The following is a 17,798-nucleotide window of genomic DNA, read 5'->3' as shown; positions in this document are numbered from 1 at the left end:
TGTAACAGTTATAAAAGATTCATGTCGAGATGTCTCATGCATGTTAGGGGACATTAATAGACAACAGTATACTTTTACATGGATGGCAAGGACATCAGGAGATCATTGGACAAAATCCGCACAGTATTTGGGACCTGGGATCACAGGATCATGAACTTTGGCCTCAGATATAGGAATGCCATAAACATGCGATTGGGTTTAAGATGTCCAAATACTAAAGTATTCTGCAACACTCAACATTCGAAGTAGAATAGACATCACAGGTCACTGGCACCCAACATTCACATGGTAATTTTACCGTACCGCACTATTTCACGAATTAATCACTAATTTGCATAAATTTGCATAAACTATTAAATTATCACAAGGCAGGTCCTGGGCTACTTACCTCAATCTTATTTAATAGTCTTAACAGGTGTTTAATCAAATGGCTTACTTAATAAAAAATGATTACATAGTTTAACAGTTACAAGACAATTAATCATTCCCAAATAAATAAATAAACTTCGATCCCAAAATCATTCATAAAATTTTAATCTCTGTGCCTAATTTTTTCTGTCATTCTTGTGCATAAACTGAACCTAAAATCTCTTCTGCATTCAAAAACTTATAATTGCAGGGAACAATGTCTGAACGGTTTACAATTTAAAAAAAAAAACCCACTGGTCCACCTTTGGTCCACCTTTTTCGGAATGTGATTTCCATTGAGAGTTTATAACAATGTCAAACTGAATTTAGGGTTTCTTAGGTGTACCTCCTTTTTACCTCCGACATGCCACATGTCTACAAGAGCTTCGTGTTGCTGTTGTTCCATTTTTGAAATGTGCACCCATTGGTCGGACAGCTGCCAGACCACACCCACACGTCGTCGCTCGACTCCACCCACCATAGCACCAAGATGAAGTGATATGGCCACCATCTTGGTTTGTTTTCTGGTGGGCCGAACACATTAGGCTTGGAGGCCTCCGCTGAATATACACTGCCCCGGTTTGTTGCATCAGATTTCCATTGGCTTTGGGTCGAGTGTTATTCATGTGCCGCCATATCTAATCATTTGTCGAATCATACATAGTAAGGTTTAATCAAGCCCATCAGAACACAGGGTACGCCAGAATGCACGCTAATTAAGCGTTACACATTACAAAATATAGCGTTACACAATTTTTGAACGGCTCCGTAATGGGGTTAAGCAATCTGTGAATCACCCTCTCTTGTGCCATTTGTAGCCATCTTGGGCAACGGCTCATTTTGAACATGAAGTACTGAGGATTGAAGTGAAGATGATTGCATCTGCTCCTGCTGTTGTGATGCAAAGGCCAATTTGTGCTTTCCTATGCAAACAAAAGTCATCAGCAGACTCACAACAAACAGAACACAAGGGCAACCAGACATTTGTAACGAAGGAATAAGCACATCCATCTTGACATCAGCACAATAGTTTCTTCCTATATTTCTGGGGTGTATTGTCACTCCCAACTCCGAGCTGAAGGTATATTGAACCTTTTCTTGTAGTTTTCTGAAGTTTAATGGACAAGAATAAGAAATTCTGCTGGAGCAGCAGTTTCAATGCCACAAATACAATATGCGTTCAGTTAAAAGCAGAGAGAGAAGGTATTGTGTTGCCAAGAGTATTGTAAGAAGAGCTCAACAGTTTATACAGAGAACCACAGCATAATGAAGTACAGACGGAAGGCGGATGGTCGTCTTTAACAAAGCGCCAAAATTCGTCATCGCCACTGGATCCAACACCACACGCCGCATGGTATTGGAACACATAAAATGCACTTTCTTCACATCTGCATTGCCAAAGCATAGATCACGGACGACCATAATGTGAGGTTCCCAGGCACAACTGTGTTAAAAGAGAAAAAAGAGATTAAAGCTGAAACTTTGGTGATAACAGAACTTACTTTACTCTTCTGTCCTCCAAATACTCATCCTAAAATAAATCTCTGCCCCTCCCTGGGCTTTGGGTCAAATTTGGATACAATTTGGGAGCGTGAAACCAAGACTGAATCAATGTCATGGAAATACCGGCCATCTCCAACCCCAAAGTCCCATACAAAGAGCTAAATCGACAAGATTACAGCGAGCATCATCCAGGATTCAAAAAGTTGGTGCTGCCGATCGATTACATGCTGCAAAAAACGATGATCACTGGTCAATATTATGCTGACTTTCTGACCCAGTTGCATGAAACATCCATGAACTAGGATGGTAGAGCTCGGTAGATGGTATACCTCCGCTAGGCTGAACAGTTTACGTTTTGTACCTCACTGATACGGTGAATCTGAATCCGGACCTGAACCAAAATCGAATCGACTTGTTCTTGTCACCTACCCAACTCATCCATAACTTGAGATATCATGCTACATATAGTTTTTGGCCTCATCTCTCAATGGTGAAGAATCACTTGAAAAACGAGAACACACTTCGAACATCACGACATCAACCGATATGCCTCCGCCCACATTATTACATCATTATACATCCTTGTACCAAGTTTGACTTAAATCCATTCAGCTGTTCTCAAATATCACATTTTTACCTAACATGACCTCTTGATGCCACAATCCAATCAGTTCATATTTGCATCATATATCTACTGTATAAGAGAGCTTTTGGTCTGTCTGTGTGTGTGTCGCCATTTTTCTCAGAGATGGCTGAACAGATCTTCATCAAACACTTTTACCTAACATGACCTCCAACCTTTGACCTCTCGATGCCATAATCCAATCAGTTCATCTTTGCATCATATATACCTAAACCAAATTTGTTCAAAATCCGATGAATAGTTCACAAGTTGGTGTGGCAACATAAATTTTACTTAACATGACCTCTTGACCCCAACATCGAATCAGTTGATCTTTGCATCATAATATATATATAATTATACCAAGTTTGGTGAAAATCCCCTCACTGGTTCACAAATGAGCTCAGCAATATAATTTTTAGCTGACGGGCCGTCTGACATTTGACCTTTTGACGCCAAAATTGAATCACTTGATCTTTACATCATTATACATACCTGTCCCAAATTTGAATGAGATCCCTTCAGCCGTTCTCAAGTTATAGCCCCATTACAGACCTTGACCTTTGACCTCAAAATCAAATAAGTTAATCTTCGCATCATAATACATACTTTTACCAACCTTGGTCAGAATCCCATCACTGGTTCACAAGTTATCACAGTAACAGGATTTTTACCTGACATGACCTCTGACCTCATGACCCCAAAATCTAATCAGTTCAGCTTTACATCATTATACATACCTATACCAAGTTTGAATTAGATCACTTCAGCCGTTCTCAAGTTATAGACCTATTACAGACGTTGACCCTTGACCTCGACCACAAAATCGAATCAGTTCTTCTTTACCTCATTATACATACATACATGCACCAAGTTTGACTCAGATCCCTTCAGGCGTTCTCAAGTTATCGCGGTAACGAAAACCTATCATGGATGGACGGACGGACAGACAACCTGAAAACATAATGCCTCTGGCGACTTCGTTGGCGGAGGCATAAAAATCTTCTATCCAGATTCGAATTTTCACCAAAATCGAATCAATTCTTCCCTTTCACACACCCAACCTGTCCACCAAATTTCGTCCAAATCCGTCCACAACGTTTTGAGATATCCTGCTTACAATCAAACTGACAAACAGATAGATAGGGGTGAAAACGTGACCTCCGTCCACCTTCGGCGGTGAAGGTAAAACTGCCAAGGAATGTGACATGATTTTTTTTTTGCTGCCCTATGACAATGCGCCAGTTCATGTGGCCAGAGTTAAGTTGTCAATCGCCAGTAATAGTTCTAACAGTCCAATCAACCATTCCACAGCCCAAACGTAGTCCCGAGTGACTATGTCTTTCCGACATCTGAAGTCGGAACTGCAAGACAATGATTTATTGAAGTCCACTGTTGACAAGGGGTTCAATAGGTGGTCAGAAGATTTGAACTACTATCAGGGAATTGCCAGCTGGAAGAACAAATGGGCCAAGTGCATCGAGATGATGAGTGATTGTACTGAGAAATAAAGATGCAAACTTATCTCGTTTCTATATACTTAAGTTGCAAAACTTTTAAATGCCCTCATCGGTGCTGTCACAGCTTCAAGCATAATGGCTGCATGCATTGCACAAGCTGGAAAGATGCTCCACAAACAGTGGTCATTGAAAAGGTACAAGTACCGGAAGGATTTTCCTTTTTATACAAAACAAAACCAATGGTGGAATTCTAGAAACCAATTTCGGGTGAATGCCAAAATCTCGGCTCTCTGCTCACCTTCACTCTTTCATTCCTCTTTTCTCCCACCTGTGGAACAAACTCCCTCACTCTCTTCAATCCCTCTCCTCCATCCAGGTCTTTAAAACAGCTGTTCACCACCATCTCTTATCTTCCCCCATCTAAAACCTTGATCTTTTCTACCCCCGTTAATTCACCCCAGATCCACTTTTTTCAAATACCGACTTCTTTCCTGGAAGCCCTAGCAGTGTCCATGTGTTTTATACCTCTCCCACCCCACCCCTCCTCCCCCCAAGCACTCTCTCCCTCCCACAGATCTCCCGATGTCCCTGTTCTCTGCTGTTGTACTTGTGTGCTTCCCTTTCTCTCCCCATCTTGTCTCCCGTTCCCTTTATCATATGTTTTATGTGTCAGTTTTTTTTTTTTGTGATTAATGTTAGCTCTTACAGCCTCTATGTTGTATACATATTTAAAAAAACAAAAAAACAATGCAGTGTACTTCATTTTACAATGTCGGCAGCACAATACAATATGTACGTAAGAAGTAACATTTCCCGGCAGAAAAAAACAGCACAATTGCAGTAAAACTGTTGAAGTTGCGTATTATCCAAAAAATTAATGATAAATCAATGTGATTACCCAAAATTAAATAAATATAAAAGCAAGAATGAAAAAAACAAAAATACAAAATATTTCATTTGCATCTTGCCTATTATAACCTACACCAGAATCGTTTTTGAAGTTTGGACTTTAAAACCACAATTAACTAGTGAGAAAGATCAGACATTGATCAATTATTTCAAGGCAAGAAAACGACTGCAAAACTTACCGGGTACAAATATATTTTCATTCTACTATTACTTTTCTCTTATTCAAAATCACGTGCTTGTGAATGCACGTCAAAGTACAAAAGTTTGTCAATGGATAAAAAAATAAAAAATATTTGTGATTAGAATTTAGAATCAGGGTTGGTCAAACAATGTCAAACTTTTACCCAAATTGTGAGAAATGTTATGAGGATCAAAGTTGGCCAGCGAACTCCATCCCATGTATTATGTACTGTGTGTCTCGTGTCATGTGAGTGGGAGATGAGAATCCGAGTTCTATTCTACCTGTCCATGCCTCAGCCAAGCGTAAACCCCATAAGTTATTTTGTGAAGGCAGATTTGGTGGAGCTCAGCTGCGTGAGACGTCATCAAGGAGCAGATAAATCATCTAAAAGTATGTATGCAGACGGTGACGTATAAAACAAAAGTTGTAAGCAACCTTGATAGATGTGCTATGAAACAATGTTGGCCATTATATGCCTACCAATAGTTTAAAATTTTAACATCCAAGTTGCATCGCTTGAAAATTATCATTTGCAAAGCCCCTGGAAATTTTATTTGCAATTTCACGAAAAAAAAATCCTTTGGAGAAATAAAAGTCGTTAACGCAAACAGCAAAATATTCCTTCAAAGCAAAACCACATTAAGGCTAACAAGAATCTCACCACTCAAAATCACTGCCTCAAGCATCTCAAACAACATGTGGGAAAGCACGCAAAAGAATAACCAAGATTTTCAGTTGCCACATTTTATTGCCTAAAAATAACAGCATTAGGTCCATCATCTTTTATGTATACCAAGAGTTAGAAATTCTGACATTCCCACAATACAAAAATATTATTTACCAAACCCATTTGCCCACAAAGGAAATAAAAACGTTGAGCTCGCAAAAATAAGCTCTGCCCAAGCCCAAAAATGCTGGTTACAGAGAGCCATAACACCCACGACCTTAGTTGCTCACCATTACCCCCAAAAGTGTGCTTCACATTTGCAGGATTTATTTTTGGTTAACTCTGCATAAAGCACATGGAGCTTCACTGCCCAGCTTCCTATCCCATCCCCATGGACCTCAAAACATGTGACTGCATTAATAGCATTGTGCTCGACACAAGTGCAGGTTGGTGAAAATGCATGGTAGTGTGATAACACATGGTGGCAAAACCAAGGAAAGCTTGTGGTTTGTGCAACAATGATGAGGTGCAACATGCATTTGGCAAATCACAACAATTGGCATTTTGCAGAGGCTATGACTCCAATAATGACACCGAAATGGGTGGTGATAAAACATAATGTAGGTTGTATCAGTGATAAAAAAAAAAAAAAAACACCTTTAGAGGCCATTTTTTTCCCGCAAGCGGGGGTTGGCCTTTTTCGGGAACTGTGGTTGTTGTTGTTTTTCGGTCCCCTTTTTGAAGCAATGTTTTACGGCCGGATGCCCTTCCTGACGCCAACCCTTTTTGCCGCCTTTAACGACAAGCAGGGAATTACCAGTGAACTGGTACTCAATTTGCCGACCTCAGAAGGATGACAGGCTGAGTCAACCCCCCTGGCGTTAATTCAGCGATTGACCGGGATTCGATCCCAGGATCCTAGGATCCTAGGATCCTAGGATCCTAAGCCGGCACCCTAGCCGCTAGCCCAACACCAGGGACTATCAGTATCAGTGATAGTGGGTACATTTTTAATAACTCAAATAGAAAAGGTGCTATTAAACAGATGAAAAAAGGGGAGGAAAGAAGAGCGGAGGGGGAAAAAAAAAAGAGATAAAGGAGGGGAAAAAAAGAGAGAGAGAGAGAAAGAGAGAAAGAGAGAGGAGAGAGAGAGGAGAGAGAGAGAGAGGAGAGAGAGAGGAGAGAGGAGAGAGGGAAGATGGAAGAGAGAGAAGAGGGAAGAGAGAGAGAGAAGAGGGAAGAGAGAGAGAGAGAAGAGGGAAGAGAGAGAGAGAAGAGGGAAGAGAGAGAGAGAAGAGGGAAGAGAGAGAGAGAGGAGGGAAGAGAGAGAGAGAGAAGAGGGAAGATAAAGAGAGAGAGAAGAGGGAAGAGAGAGAGAGAAGAGGGAAGAGAGAGAGGGAAGAGAGAGAGGGAAGAGGGAAGAGAGAAAGAGAAGAGGGAAGAGAGAGAGAGAAGAGGGAAGAGGGAAGAGAGAGAGAAGAGAGAGAGAAGAGGGAAGAGAGAGAGAGAGAAGAGGGAAGAGAGAGAGAGAGAAGAGGGAAGAGAGAGAGAAGAGGGAAGAGAGAGAGAGAGAGAGAGGGAGAAGAGGGAAGAGAGAGAGAGAAGAGGGAAGAGAGAGAGCGAAGAGGGAAGAGAGGGAAGAGAGAGCGAAGAGGGAAGAGAGAGCGGAGAGGGAAGAGAGCGAAGAGGGAAGTGAGCGAAGAGGGAAGTGAGCGAAGAGGGAAGAGAGCGAAGAGGGAAGAGAGAGAGAAGAGGGAAGGAAGAGGGAAGAGGGAACTTACCCCCCCCCCCCCTCCCCACGCCGCCTCCCCCCAAGCCCTCTCCCTCCCACACATTCCCGATGTCCCTCACAAATGTTGTTTATGTGCTTCCCCTTCTCTCCCCATCTTGTCTACCGCTCCCCTTTTTATATACTTTGGTTTTGTCTGTTTGATTTGTTTGTGTGATAGATGTTAGCTCTTTCACGAGCCTCGATTATGTATACACACACAAACACACACGAGAGAGAGAGAGAGAGAGCGAGAGAGAGAGCGAGAGAGAGAGAGAGAGAGAGAGAGAGAGAGAGAGAGCGAGAGCGAGAGAGAGAGCGAGAGAGAGAGAGAGAGAGCGGGAGAGGGAGAGGGAGGGGGAGAGGGAGAGGGAGAGGGAGAGGGAGAGGGAGAGAGAGAGAGAGAGAGAGAGAGAGAGAGGCAAGAGGGAAGAGAGAGGCAAGAGAGAAGAGAGAGACAAAAGGGAAGAGAGAGAGAGAGAGAAGAGGGAAGAGAGCTATAGATCGAAGAAGAGGGAAGAGAGATATAGATCGAAGAAGAGGGAAGAGAGATATAGATCGAAGAAGAGGGAAGAGAAAAATAGGACAAAAAGAATACCCAGGTGGTTATAAAAAGTGGCAAATCAGTTGAACACCTACCTCAAAGGAGCAGGTTATGAACATGCTGATAAAACAAAAATGTGAGTTTTGCTCAGTCACACCCAATAAGTGTCAAAACAGGGACAGAAAAATGTGTTCACAGACAAATGCATCAAACAATGAATGACCAGTGCAGAAATCAAAAAGTTGAATGATTGCCAATGACAACAAACCCACTACAAAGTATGGATTGCTAAAAAATGTATCCAGAAATAAAAAAGTGTGTGAAAAACAAACTCGCCAAATAAATCACAAAGCAGCAAAACCCTGTGTTGCAAATCGGTTCCAAGGTGTGGAATCAAACAATGAACCTCCGCAGCAGCAACTTGCTTCTCTGAAAAGATAGAATGTTTATACTGCAGGATAACACCAAAGACACATGTTGACGTAATAAAGGGGAACGAGCATTCGCCCAAGACCTCAAACCATCATGGGCTCCAATACTATGCATCTGCAATCAGTACATAAATATTTTTAAAAATGCTGAGAATGCAAGGATCCCACAACCACCATCAGCAAAGTGGCAGTGGTAAAATAAGTTGGTTGTTTATATGACCATATGCATCAAAACTTTTGCTGTAATTTTGCTGCATGACAATGTTGAACGGCATTAATGAAAACATGAGGTATAGCTTGGGTAGTCTGTCCAGTGTTTTCAGCAAAACAACAAGAAGTCGATCCATTTCATTAACAATTGCACACGATCATAATATTATGGTTCAGCAAAATGTATCATGAAATGCTGATAATCACTTCAAAATAAATAAATAGCTCCATCTGATCGTTGTCACCTTCTCAGTTGGCATTCCTGTTTGCAGAAAAGCCAGCAGCATGAATCTGAACGAATTTTCTCCAGGTTTTGCAGGTCCCACCACATCCTTCCCATGATCAGTTGGTATGGTACTTCTTGCGTTCCTCAAAACAAACGGATAATTGGTCATTCCAATTATTCATTCTTTGCTCATATTTCGTCTAAAAGTGTGCAAACTCCTATATGGGTACCACCAAATGATAGGGATCTGGCTAGTGTTAGACACATGTCTAACCTTCACGCGAAAATGGACACAAACGTTGCGACGGGTAAAAATGGTAGTCGATTATAATGAGCCACAAGAACTGCACGAGTCTGTTCACTTAAATGTTTGTTATGCAAACATTTGGATGTTCTAGTAAAACTTTAAACTTACAAAATGAATAACGTTCAACGCTGCCCATTCAATGCTAACCTTCAACTCCGCCATGGGAAAATGCACTTCAATGCTATTTTATGTTCGGACTGTAAACTTTTGAAACTCGTGCCTGGCTGCTGTTTGCCCGGCTACAAAACCACGATAGTACTGAAGGAAACAAAATATGAAACATCACACAGCTAATTGTGGGGAAAAGCTAAGGTGGCACGATCAAACACCTAAAACTCACCAAGGTTGCATTTAGATGCTCAATGCCATTTCTGCAAATTGGAAAGGAATAAAAATTAAATAAAGCATTAACATGATCTGTTCTCGTAATTTGGAGATTCGTAAAAATGCCCAATGCCTTGCAAAAATTTTTTTGTTTGCGTGTAACATTTCTTGTCTGTGCGCCTGTGTTTTGTCTGTGTGATGCTGGAATGAGTTATCTTGACAAACAAACAATTACACTTCATTAGACAGAGAAAGAAAGGAAAACGGTGGCAATGAATTTCTTCCATAAACAGAAATGAACCAGGAAGAAATTTAAAAAAATTCAGGATAAGGCCTAGACCATCTCAGCATGCTGCCCAGCATTACTGATGACACCAGACCGCAAACGTTTGCTGTGCCAAGCATTGTAACAATCCAAGATCTGCCGGTCTTGTCGCCAATGGTGAGCGACTTTTTCCAAAGGCTTGGGATCCAAGTCCAGAACAGACACTGAAAAACGGAGTCGAGGAAGTGACAACTTTGCTGTGGATGTTTGAAGAGATGGCAGCACAGAAAGCGTCGCTGGTGGCCAAAACATGTTGCTTGTCTGGCGTGTGGCTGTAGCTAAGGTTTTCTCCCTAAGAACAAGAAGAAAAACACAAAGTATCACAGCCCCTGTTGTTTTAGCAATTTTACTGTACGGAGTTAAAGGTCATCAGTTGGCCATCTTTGGTTAGATTACAAAACAAAATCTTCTGCATATGTGTACTCTCATGTATTGTCTTTGTGCCAAGTTTGAGGAAAAATCGGTCCATGCATGTCGAGAAATGATTGGGGACACTTAAGTAACAAAATGGCTGGCAGTCAGCCATCGTAGATCTGATATCGAAAAAAAAATGACTTGCATATGCAACCCATCATTCATTTTCTGTGTGCCTAGTTGTAACAAGATCAGTAAATGCATGTCCGAGAAAAGATTGAGGACGTGGTCAATTTCGGGTTTTTTTTTTACAACTAAAAAGGCCACCAGTCTACCAGTATGCCATCTTTGATCAAATCGCAAAATAAAGTGAGGTGCATGTATATGCCATCATGTGCTGTGCTTGTGCCAAGTTTGAACACAAGACCATTCAAGAAATGGTTGGGGACACATTTGGGTAACAAAATGGCCGCTAGTTGGCCATCTTGGATCTGATCTTGAAAAAAAAATGACACGCATATGTAACAATCACCCATTCATTCATCTGTGTGTCACGTTTGAACAATATCGGTAAATGCATGTCTGATAAATGGTTGAGGACGTGTTCAACATTGGTGTTTTTTTACAACTAAAATGGCCACCAGTCGGCCATCTTTGATAGTGTAATGAAATGATGGTTGCCAACTGTTGCAATTACCCCTCCAGTGGCAACGGATGATAAAGAGGGATGGTTTGGACGTGGGGTCATTGTCTGTCTGTAGACTGGATTCAAGTTGATAAGCCGTGATATTCTTCATATATGGATTGCATTCATGATAATGTAATGAATGAACGCTTGCATAATTAGATGATCATTCTTTTATAGATGGTGTTGAGAATCAAACTGAATAAAGCTCACTATCCTTGGAGTTTGGTAGATTGAACTTTTACCACATTTTATTCAATTTGATCTCCCTTGCTCGATGGACAAGCTTCTGTGACTCGAAACATTCTGTGGGGACCCCCAGGCGACAAATTCCGCGAGCCAGTGGGGACATTGGCATTGCTCCCTCCAGAACTACCTCACTGTTGTGCCGGACCTTACTGGGCAGCAAAAGCTCTCGATACTGACCAGCCATGTGAGCACCACTGTTTACGATTATATTTCTCATTGTGACACATATGAGACTGCCGTTGAGGCCTTGAAATACATCTACGTGAAACCAAGAAGCGCCTTGTATGTCCGCCACATGCTTGCGGCCCGGCGACAGGATTCGTCAGAGTCTCTCGAACAATACCTACAAGAGTTGAGAAGACTCGGCAAGGATTGCATGATGGAACCTCGAACGGTCGCAGAGTTGACTGATGATCTAATGCGTGATGCTTTTGTGGCAGGCATCACGTCACCGGCCATACGGCTGAGATTGCTCAAGAAGCGCTGTGGCATAATTGTGGTCGGAAAGGGCACTTGGCGAAGGTTTGTCGCGTGGCAAAGACGCGCCGCACTACCCTCGCGGGAACTAACACTTCTCGCGCCTTGCACTCCAGGGAGCCGGGGCTATCGCGTGGTCTAGCCAGTGCGGTGCTTCCGGTCCTTGTGGAGGGGAAACCGGCAGACACGCTGATCGACACCGGAAGCAGTACAAGCTTTGTCTGTCAATAATTGGTGCGGCGATACGGATGGACCATCGGGCGGTCCACATGCCGAGTCGATATGGCTTCATCGGGACTGTGGACCCGCAGGAAGGACATGTGCATACTTAATCTGGTTGCCAACAACATGGTGTTTCCTGATGTCAAACTTATTATTATTATGCCTGATTTATGTGCCGATATGCTGCTAGGTCACGACTTTTTGCATCGTCATGGTCGATTAGAGATGCAATTCGGGCAAGGGGAGAACACTCTTTCTGTCTTCGGTCTGGCCGAGATAGCTATAGAGCCACCGGCTCTATTTCCTAGTTTGACTGCCGATTGTAAACCGCAAACTGTGAAGTCTAGACGGTACACTTGCACGGACACGCAGTTCATTGCGGATGAGACTAAGCGGTTGCTGTGAGAGGGCATTATAGAGCCGAGTAGTTCCACGTGGAGGGCCCAGGTCCTGGTGGTGCATACGGCCAACCATAAGAAGCGCATGGTCGTCGATTATTCTCAGACTATTAATAGATCCACACAGCTTGACGTGTACCCCTTACTGAAGATGGACGATTTGGTACGTGACATGGCTAAGTACAGTGTATTTAGTACCTTGGACCTGAAAAGTGCGTATCATCAGATCCCGATACGGGACTCGGACAAGCCCTATACAGGGTTCGAGTCCGGGCAAAGGTAATACCAATTCCATCATACCTTTTGGGGTGACAAACGGAGTGTCTTGTTTTCAACGTGCAATTGGCGACATTTTTTATTTTTTTTTTATTTTTTTTTTTTGTATACAAGATCGAGGCTCGTGAAAGAGCGAAAATTAATCACACAGAAAGACAAACAGACACATAAAACAAATAACATCGGGAGCGGTAGACAAGATGGGGAGAGAGGGGGAAGGACACAAACACAACATTTGAGAGCAGGGACCGAGAGACATGGAGACATCGAGAGATCTGTGGGAGGGAGAGGGCTTTGGGGGGGAGGCATGTGAAGGGGGGAGGCATGTGAAGGGGGGGAGGCATGTGAAGGGGGGGGGGGGGGGGTGGGAGAGGTATAAACATATGGACACTGCCAGGATTTCCAGGAAATAAGTTGGAATTTCAAACAAGGTGGATCTGGGGTGAATTAGTGGGGGTAGAAAAGATCAAGGTTATGGATGGGAGAAGATAAGAGATGGTGGTGAACAGCTGTTTTAAAGACCTGGAGGGAGGAGAGGGATTGAAGGGAGTGTGGGAGTTTGTTCCACAGGCGGGAGAAAAGAGGAATGAAAGAGTGAAGGTGAGCAGAGAGCCGAGATTTCGGCAGTTTAACCATCAGAGGGTTGCTGGCAGATCTTGTGCGACCTGTAGGAATATTTGGGGGACAGAGCACGGAGAGAGCTGGGGGAGCAAGGCCGGAGAGGAGTCGGTAGAAGACAGAAAGACCACCTACCTGCCTGCGGTGAGTGAGTGAAAGGCCCTCAGAGATAGCTTCATCGCGGGAGATTCCAATGATTTTGAAAGCTTTGGATTCAACAGCGTGAAGCCGAGCCAGGTGTGAGGCAGGAGCACCAGCCCATAGGGGAGAACAGTATTCCATTGAGCTGCGGATGAAAGCCTTGTATGTGGTGAGGAGCTCAGGTGTGCCGAGGAAGGACTTCGCACGACGGAGGATGCCCAGTCGGCGACTGGCTTTGGAGGCCAGCTTGGAAATGTGGTTTTCCCAAGAAAGATCATGGCAGATAGTGAGACCCAAAAGCTTGAGTGACAGAACTTCTTGGAGAGGATTGTTGAGAAAGTAGATGGGAGGGTTGTCCAGTCGATCTTTTCGGAGAGACATAGTAAGAGAGTGAGATTTGGCAGGATTGAAAGACATGTTCCACTTGTTTGACCAGTCTGTGATTTTGTCCAGGTCTTCAGAGAGTGAGGAGGCTGCAGACTGCCTATCTGAGGGAAGAGGAATGGAGCGGCAGAGAGTGGAGTCATCAGCAAAGAGATAGAGAGGATTTTCCAGAGAGTCAGAGAGATCATTGATGAAGACCAGAAAAAGCACAGGGCCCAGCACACTTCCTTGGGGAACTCCAGCCTGAACAGGAAGGGGAGATGAGAGAAATCCATTCAGGGCCACACGTTGACTACGACCAGAGAGGAAGTCCGCAAGCCATGCATGGAGATTTCCATGGATACCATAGGAGGAGAGTTTGGTGAGCAGAGCTGGGTGCCAGACCGTATCAAAGGCCCTTGATATGTCAAGGGAGACAGCTCTGATTTCCTGTTTGGCATTCAGGACCTCCATCCATTGTTGAGACAGCAGAAGCAGCATGTCCAGAGTAGAGTGACCTGGTCTGAAACCAAATTGATGATCAGAGATCAAGCCATTGGAGAAGAGGAAAGATTTCATATCCGAAGCAATGATGGATTCCATGACTTTGCTGATAATTGGGAGCAGGCTGATTGGTCTGTAGTTGCAAGGATCTGTTTTTGCACCTTTTTTGTGTAAAGCGGTAATGTTAGCTGATTTCCAGGATGCTGGCAGATGACCTTGAGCAAAAGATAGGGTGAAAAGAACAGAGAGAGGGTGAGATAGAGCGGCAGAGCAGGATTTTAGGACCCGTGGGCTGATGCCGTCTGGTCCAGTTGCAGAATCAGAGTCGGTGGCGACATTGTTGCTAAGGAGCAATTAAGGGACATTTTTGTGTACGTTGATAATGTGACAATTTGCGGACACAATCAGGAGGACCATGATGCCAACTTGCGACAATTCTTGGGGGTGGCGCAACAGTACAATCTGACCTTCAATGAGGATAAATGTCACAATGCAACCAAAACAATCGATCTCCTCGGGTACACGGTGACCGAGGGTGAGATAAAGCCGGACACCGAGCGACTGCGGCCTTTGCTCGACATGGCGGCGCCGTGTGATCGGGCATCTTTGCGACGCGCCTAAGGGTTATTTGCCCATTATAGCCGGTGGGTGCAAGGTTACTCAGAGAAGATTAGGCCTCTGGTGGATTGCAAAGCCTTTCCTCTGACGATGGCTGCCAAGGCTCCCTTTCAACAGCTGAAGGAAAATATCACGGGGGCGTGCGTAAGCTCCATCGACGACAATACCATTCTTGGTTGAGACAGACGCCTCGGATTTTGCGATAGCGGTGACACTCTCCCAGGGGGGTCGTCCAGCGGCCTTCTTTTCACGCCACTTTGCCCCAGAGTGAGCGCAGGCACTCCGCTATCGAGAAAGAGGCGTATGCAATCGTGGAGTCGGTCAGACGGTGGCGACATTTGCTTCTGGGCAGAAAGTTCCAACTCATGACCGATCAACAGTCTGTAGCATTTATGTACGACCATCGGCACATGAAAGTCCGCTTGGAGTTTGCAAAAAAAGCACGTAAAGGACTCTCAGACTGTGAGAAACAAGATTCTGTGGTCTTTCATGTGTCTTTCACTGAGAAGATGCTTCCGTCTGGCCACTCTGCCCAGATCGGTGGAGTGTTGCAGTGATGGTTGTCCTTCTGGAAGTTTCTCCCATCTCCACACAGGATCTCTGGAGCTCAGCCAGAGTGACCATCAGATTCTTGGTCACCTCTCTTACCAAGGCCCTTCTCCCCCGATTGCTCAGTATGGCTGGGCGGCCAGCTCTAGGAAGAGTCCTGGTTGTTCCAAACTTCTTCCATTTAAGAATTATGGAGGCCACTGTGCTCTTGGGAACCTTCAATGCAGCAGAAATTTTTTTGTCGGCTTCCCCAAATCTGTGCCTCGACAAAATCCTGTCTCTGAGCTCTGCAGGCAGTTCCTTCGACCTCATGGCTTGGTTTTTGCTCTGATATGCATTGTTAGCTGTGAGACCTTATATAGACAGGTGTGTGCCTTTCCAAATCATGTCCAATCAATTGAATTTACCACAGGTTGACTCCAATCAAGGTGTAAAAACATCTCAAAGATGATCAAGAGAAATGGGAGGCATCTGAGCTAAATTTCAAGTGTCATAGCAAAGGGTATGAATACTTATGTCAATGTGATATTTCAGTTTTTTATTTTTAATATACAGTACTTGCAAAACTTTCTAAAATCCTGTTTTCTCTTTGTCATTCTGGGGTATTGAGTGTAGATTGATGAGGGAAATAATGAATTTAAACGATTTCAGCATAAGACTGCAACATAACAAAATGTGAAAAAAGTGAACGGGTCTGAATGCTTTCTGAATGCACTGTATCCACTCTGATCGGGGTGCCACATTCATGTCCCAGGAGGTAAAAACATTCCTTCTCGAGCAGGGTATCGCCGCCAGCCGAACTACGCCGTATAATCCGCAGGGGAACGGACAGTGTGGAGCGAATTAATGGTTGGAAGGCCGTGGAGATGGGTTTGAGAACTCGGTCGCTGGGATCTCATCAATGGGGTCAGGTCTTGCTTTACACGGAGGCTTTGCTTACACGGAGCTTTACACACAATGGAGGCTTTACACGCGATTCGTACTTTGCTTTGATATATTTCCTTTGCTGATTTGTACTACTGCTACTAATGAAACGCCACATGATAAGTTGTTCCGCTACCAGCGACGCAGCGCGAACGGTCGATCTATGCCTGGCTGGTTGTCTGAGCCGGGGCCAGCGTTGTTGAAGCGAATGGTTCGTCATCGTAAGTACGAGCCCTTAGTCGATCGGGTGCACGTATTGGAGGCGAACCCGGAATACGCGCATGTACGGATGGCTGACGGGTGCCTGGTCATGGTGTCGTTACGACATTTAGCTCCGTGTGGCGAGAGTCCTTGCGCGGGGCCGAGTGGTGGGGAAGCGGCGGGGCTGGACACGCTAATCTCTCCTGAGCCGCTTGGAACACCTGCGCCTGCGGTTTTGGATCCGGTTACCGATTCTTCTTCTTCAGGTCCCTCGCTAACTGATGGCATTCCGATTCCCGTGGAACCGTCTGGGCCAGATTCAGTTAGACTGAGATCGCCTGATTTGGTGGAACCCGAAAGCGAATCCGTACACTACCGGACTCGAGCTGGTCTAGAATGCCGCAAACCTGAGCGCTGGGGTTGGTAGGACGTATTAAGACTCAGTTGGGAACGATGTTTTGCGGACTATATGCTGCAGCCCTATGTTATATCCATGCTTGATGTTTTGGCCGAAAGCCGAATGCCTCAACTCTGTGTTTGCCTCTAAATCTTGTGTCCCAAACCCATCCCTCTCTGTACCCACCGTACCCAGCTGCTCCTGGACTCTGTGTCCTTTCCTCCTGACAAGGTGGAAAAGTGTCTGTCAACCCTCGACTCTGATTCTGCAACTGGACCTGACGGCATCAGCCCACGGGTCCTAAAATCATGTTCTTCCGCTCTTTCACTCCCTCTCTCTGTTCTCTTCACCCTCTCTTTTGCTCAAGGTCATCTTCCATCTGCTTGGAAATCTGCCAACATCACCGCTTTGCACAAAAAAGGTGCAAAAACAGATCCCAGCAACTACAGACCAATCAGCCTTCTCCCAATTATCAGCAAGGTCATGGAATCCATCATTGCTTCAGATATGAAATCTTTCCTCTTCTCCAATGGCTTGATCTCTGATCATCAATTTGGTTTCAGACCTGGACACTCCACTCTGGACATGCTGCTTCTGCTTTCTCAGCAATGGATGGAGGTCCTCAATGCCAAACAGGAAATTAGAGCAGTCTCCCTTGACATATCACATGCCTTCGATACAGTCTGGCACCCCGCTCTGCTCACCAAACTCTCCTCTTTTGGTATCCATGGAAATCTCCACGCATGGCTGGCGGACTTCCTCTCTAGTCGTAGTCAACGTGTGGCCCTGAATGGGTTTCTCTCATCTCCTCTTCCTGTTCAGGCTGGAGTTCCCCAAGGCAGTGTTCTGGGCCCTGTGCTTTTTCTGGTCTTCATCAATGATCTCTCTGACTCTCTTGAAAATCCTCTCTATCTCTTTGCTGACGACTCTACTCTCT

At 44.4% G+C, this 17,798-nt stretch overlaps 2 protein-coding genes across 2 annotated transcripts in view; both read right to left on the bottom strand.

Moving 5' to 3' along the window:
• The window catches only part of LOC137424987 (decorin), a 65,019-nt gene extending 56,014 nt beyond the window's left edge, over nucleotides 1-9,005 (bottom strand). Inside the window, exon 1 of the mRNA XM_068112933.2 lies at nucleotides 8,949-9,005. Within this exon, the coding sequence (XP_067969034.1) occupies nucleotides 8,949-8,990 (42 nt within the window). The 5' untranslated portion in view covers nucleotides 8,991-9,005. The remainder of the gene's footprint in view (nucleotides 1-8,948) is intronic.
• Nucleotides 9,006-9,143: 138 nt separating this feature from the next.
• The window catches only part of IPPK (inositol-pentakisphosphate 2-kinase), an 86,531-nt gene continuing 77,876 nt past the window's right edge, over nucleotides 9,144-17,798 (bottom strand). Inside the window, exon 15 of the mRNA XM_078776153.1 lies at nucleotides 9,144-10,177. Within this exon, the coding sequence (XP_078632279.1) occupies nucleotides 9,895-10,177 (283 nt within the window). The 3' untranslated portion in view covers nucleotides 9,144-9,894. The remainder of the gene's footprint in view (nucleotides 10,178-17,798) is intronic.

Source organism: Myxine glutinosa, chromosome 4, assembly GCF_964187855.1.
Source record: "Myxine glutinosa chromosome 4, kmMyxGlut1.1, whole genome shotgun sequence".
NCBI lineage: Eukaryota > Metazoa > Chordata > Myxini > Myxiniformes > Myxinidae > Myxine > Myxine glutinosa.
The sequence above is the reverse complement of the archived record's forward strand: the minus strand, read 5'-3'. Positions and strand labels throughout refer to the sequence as shown.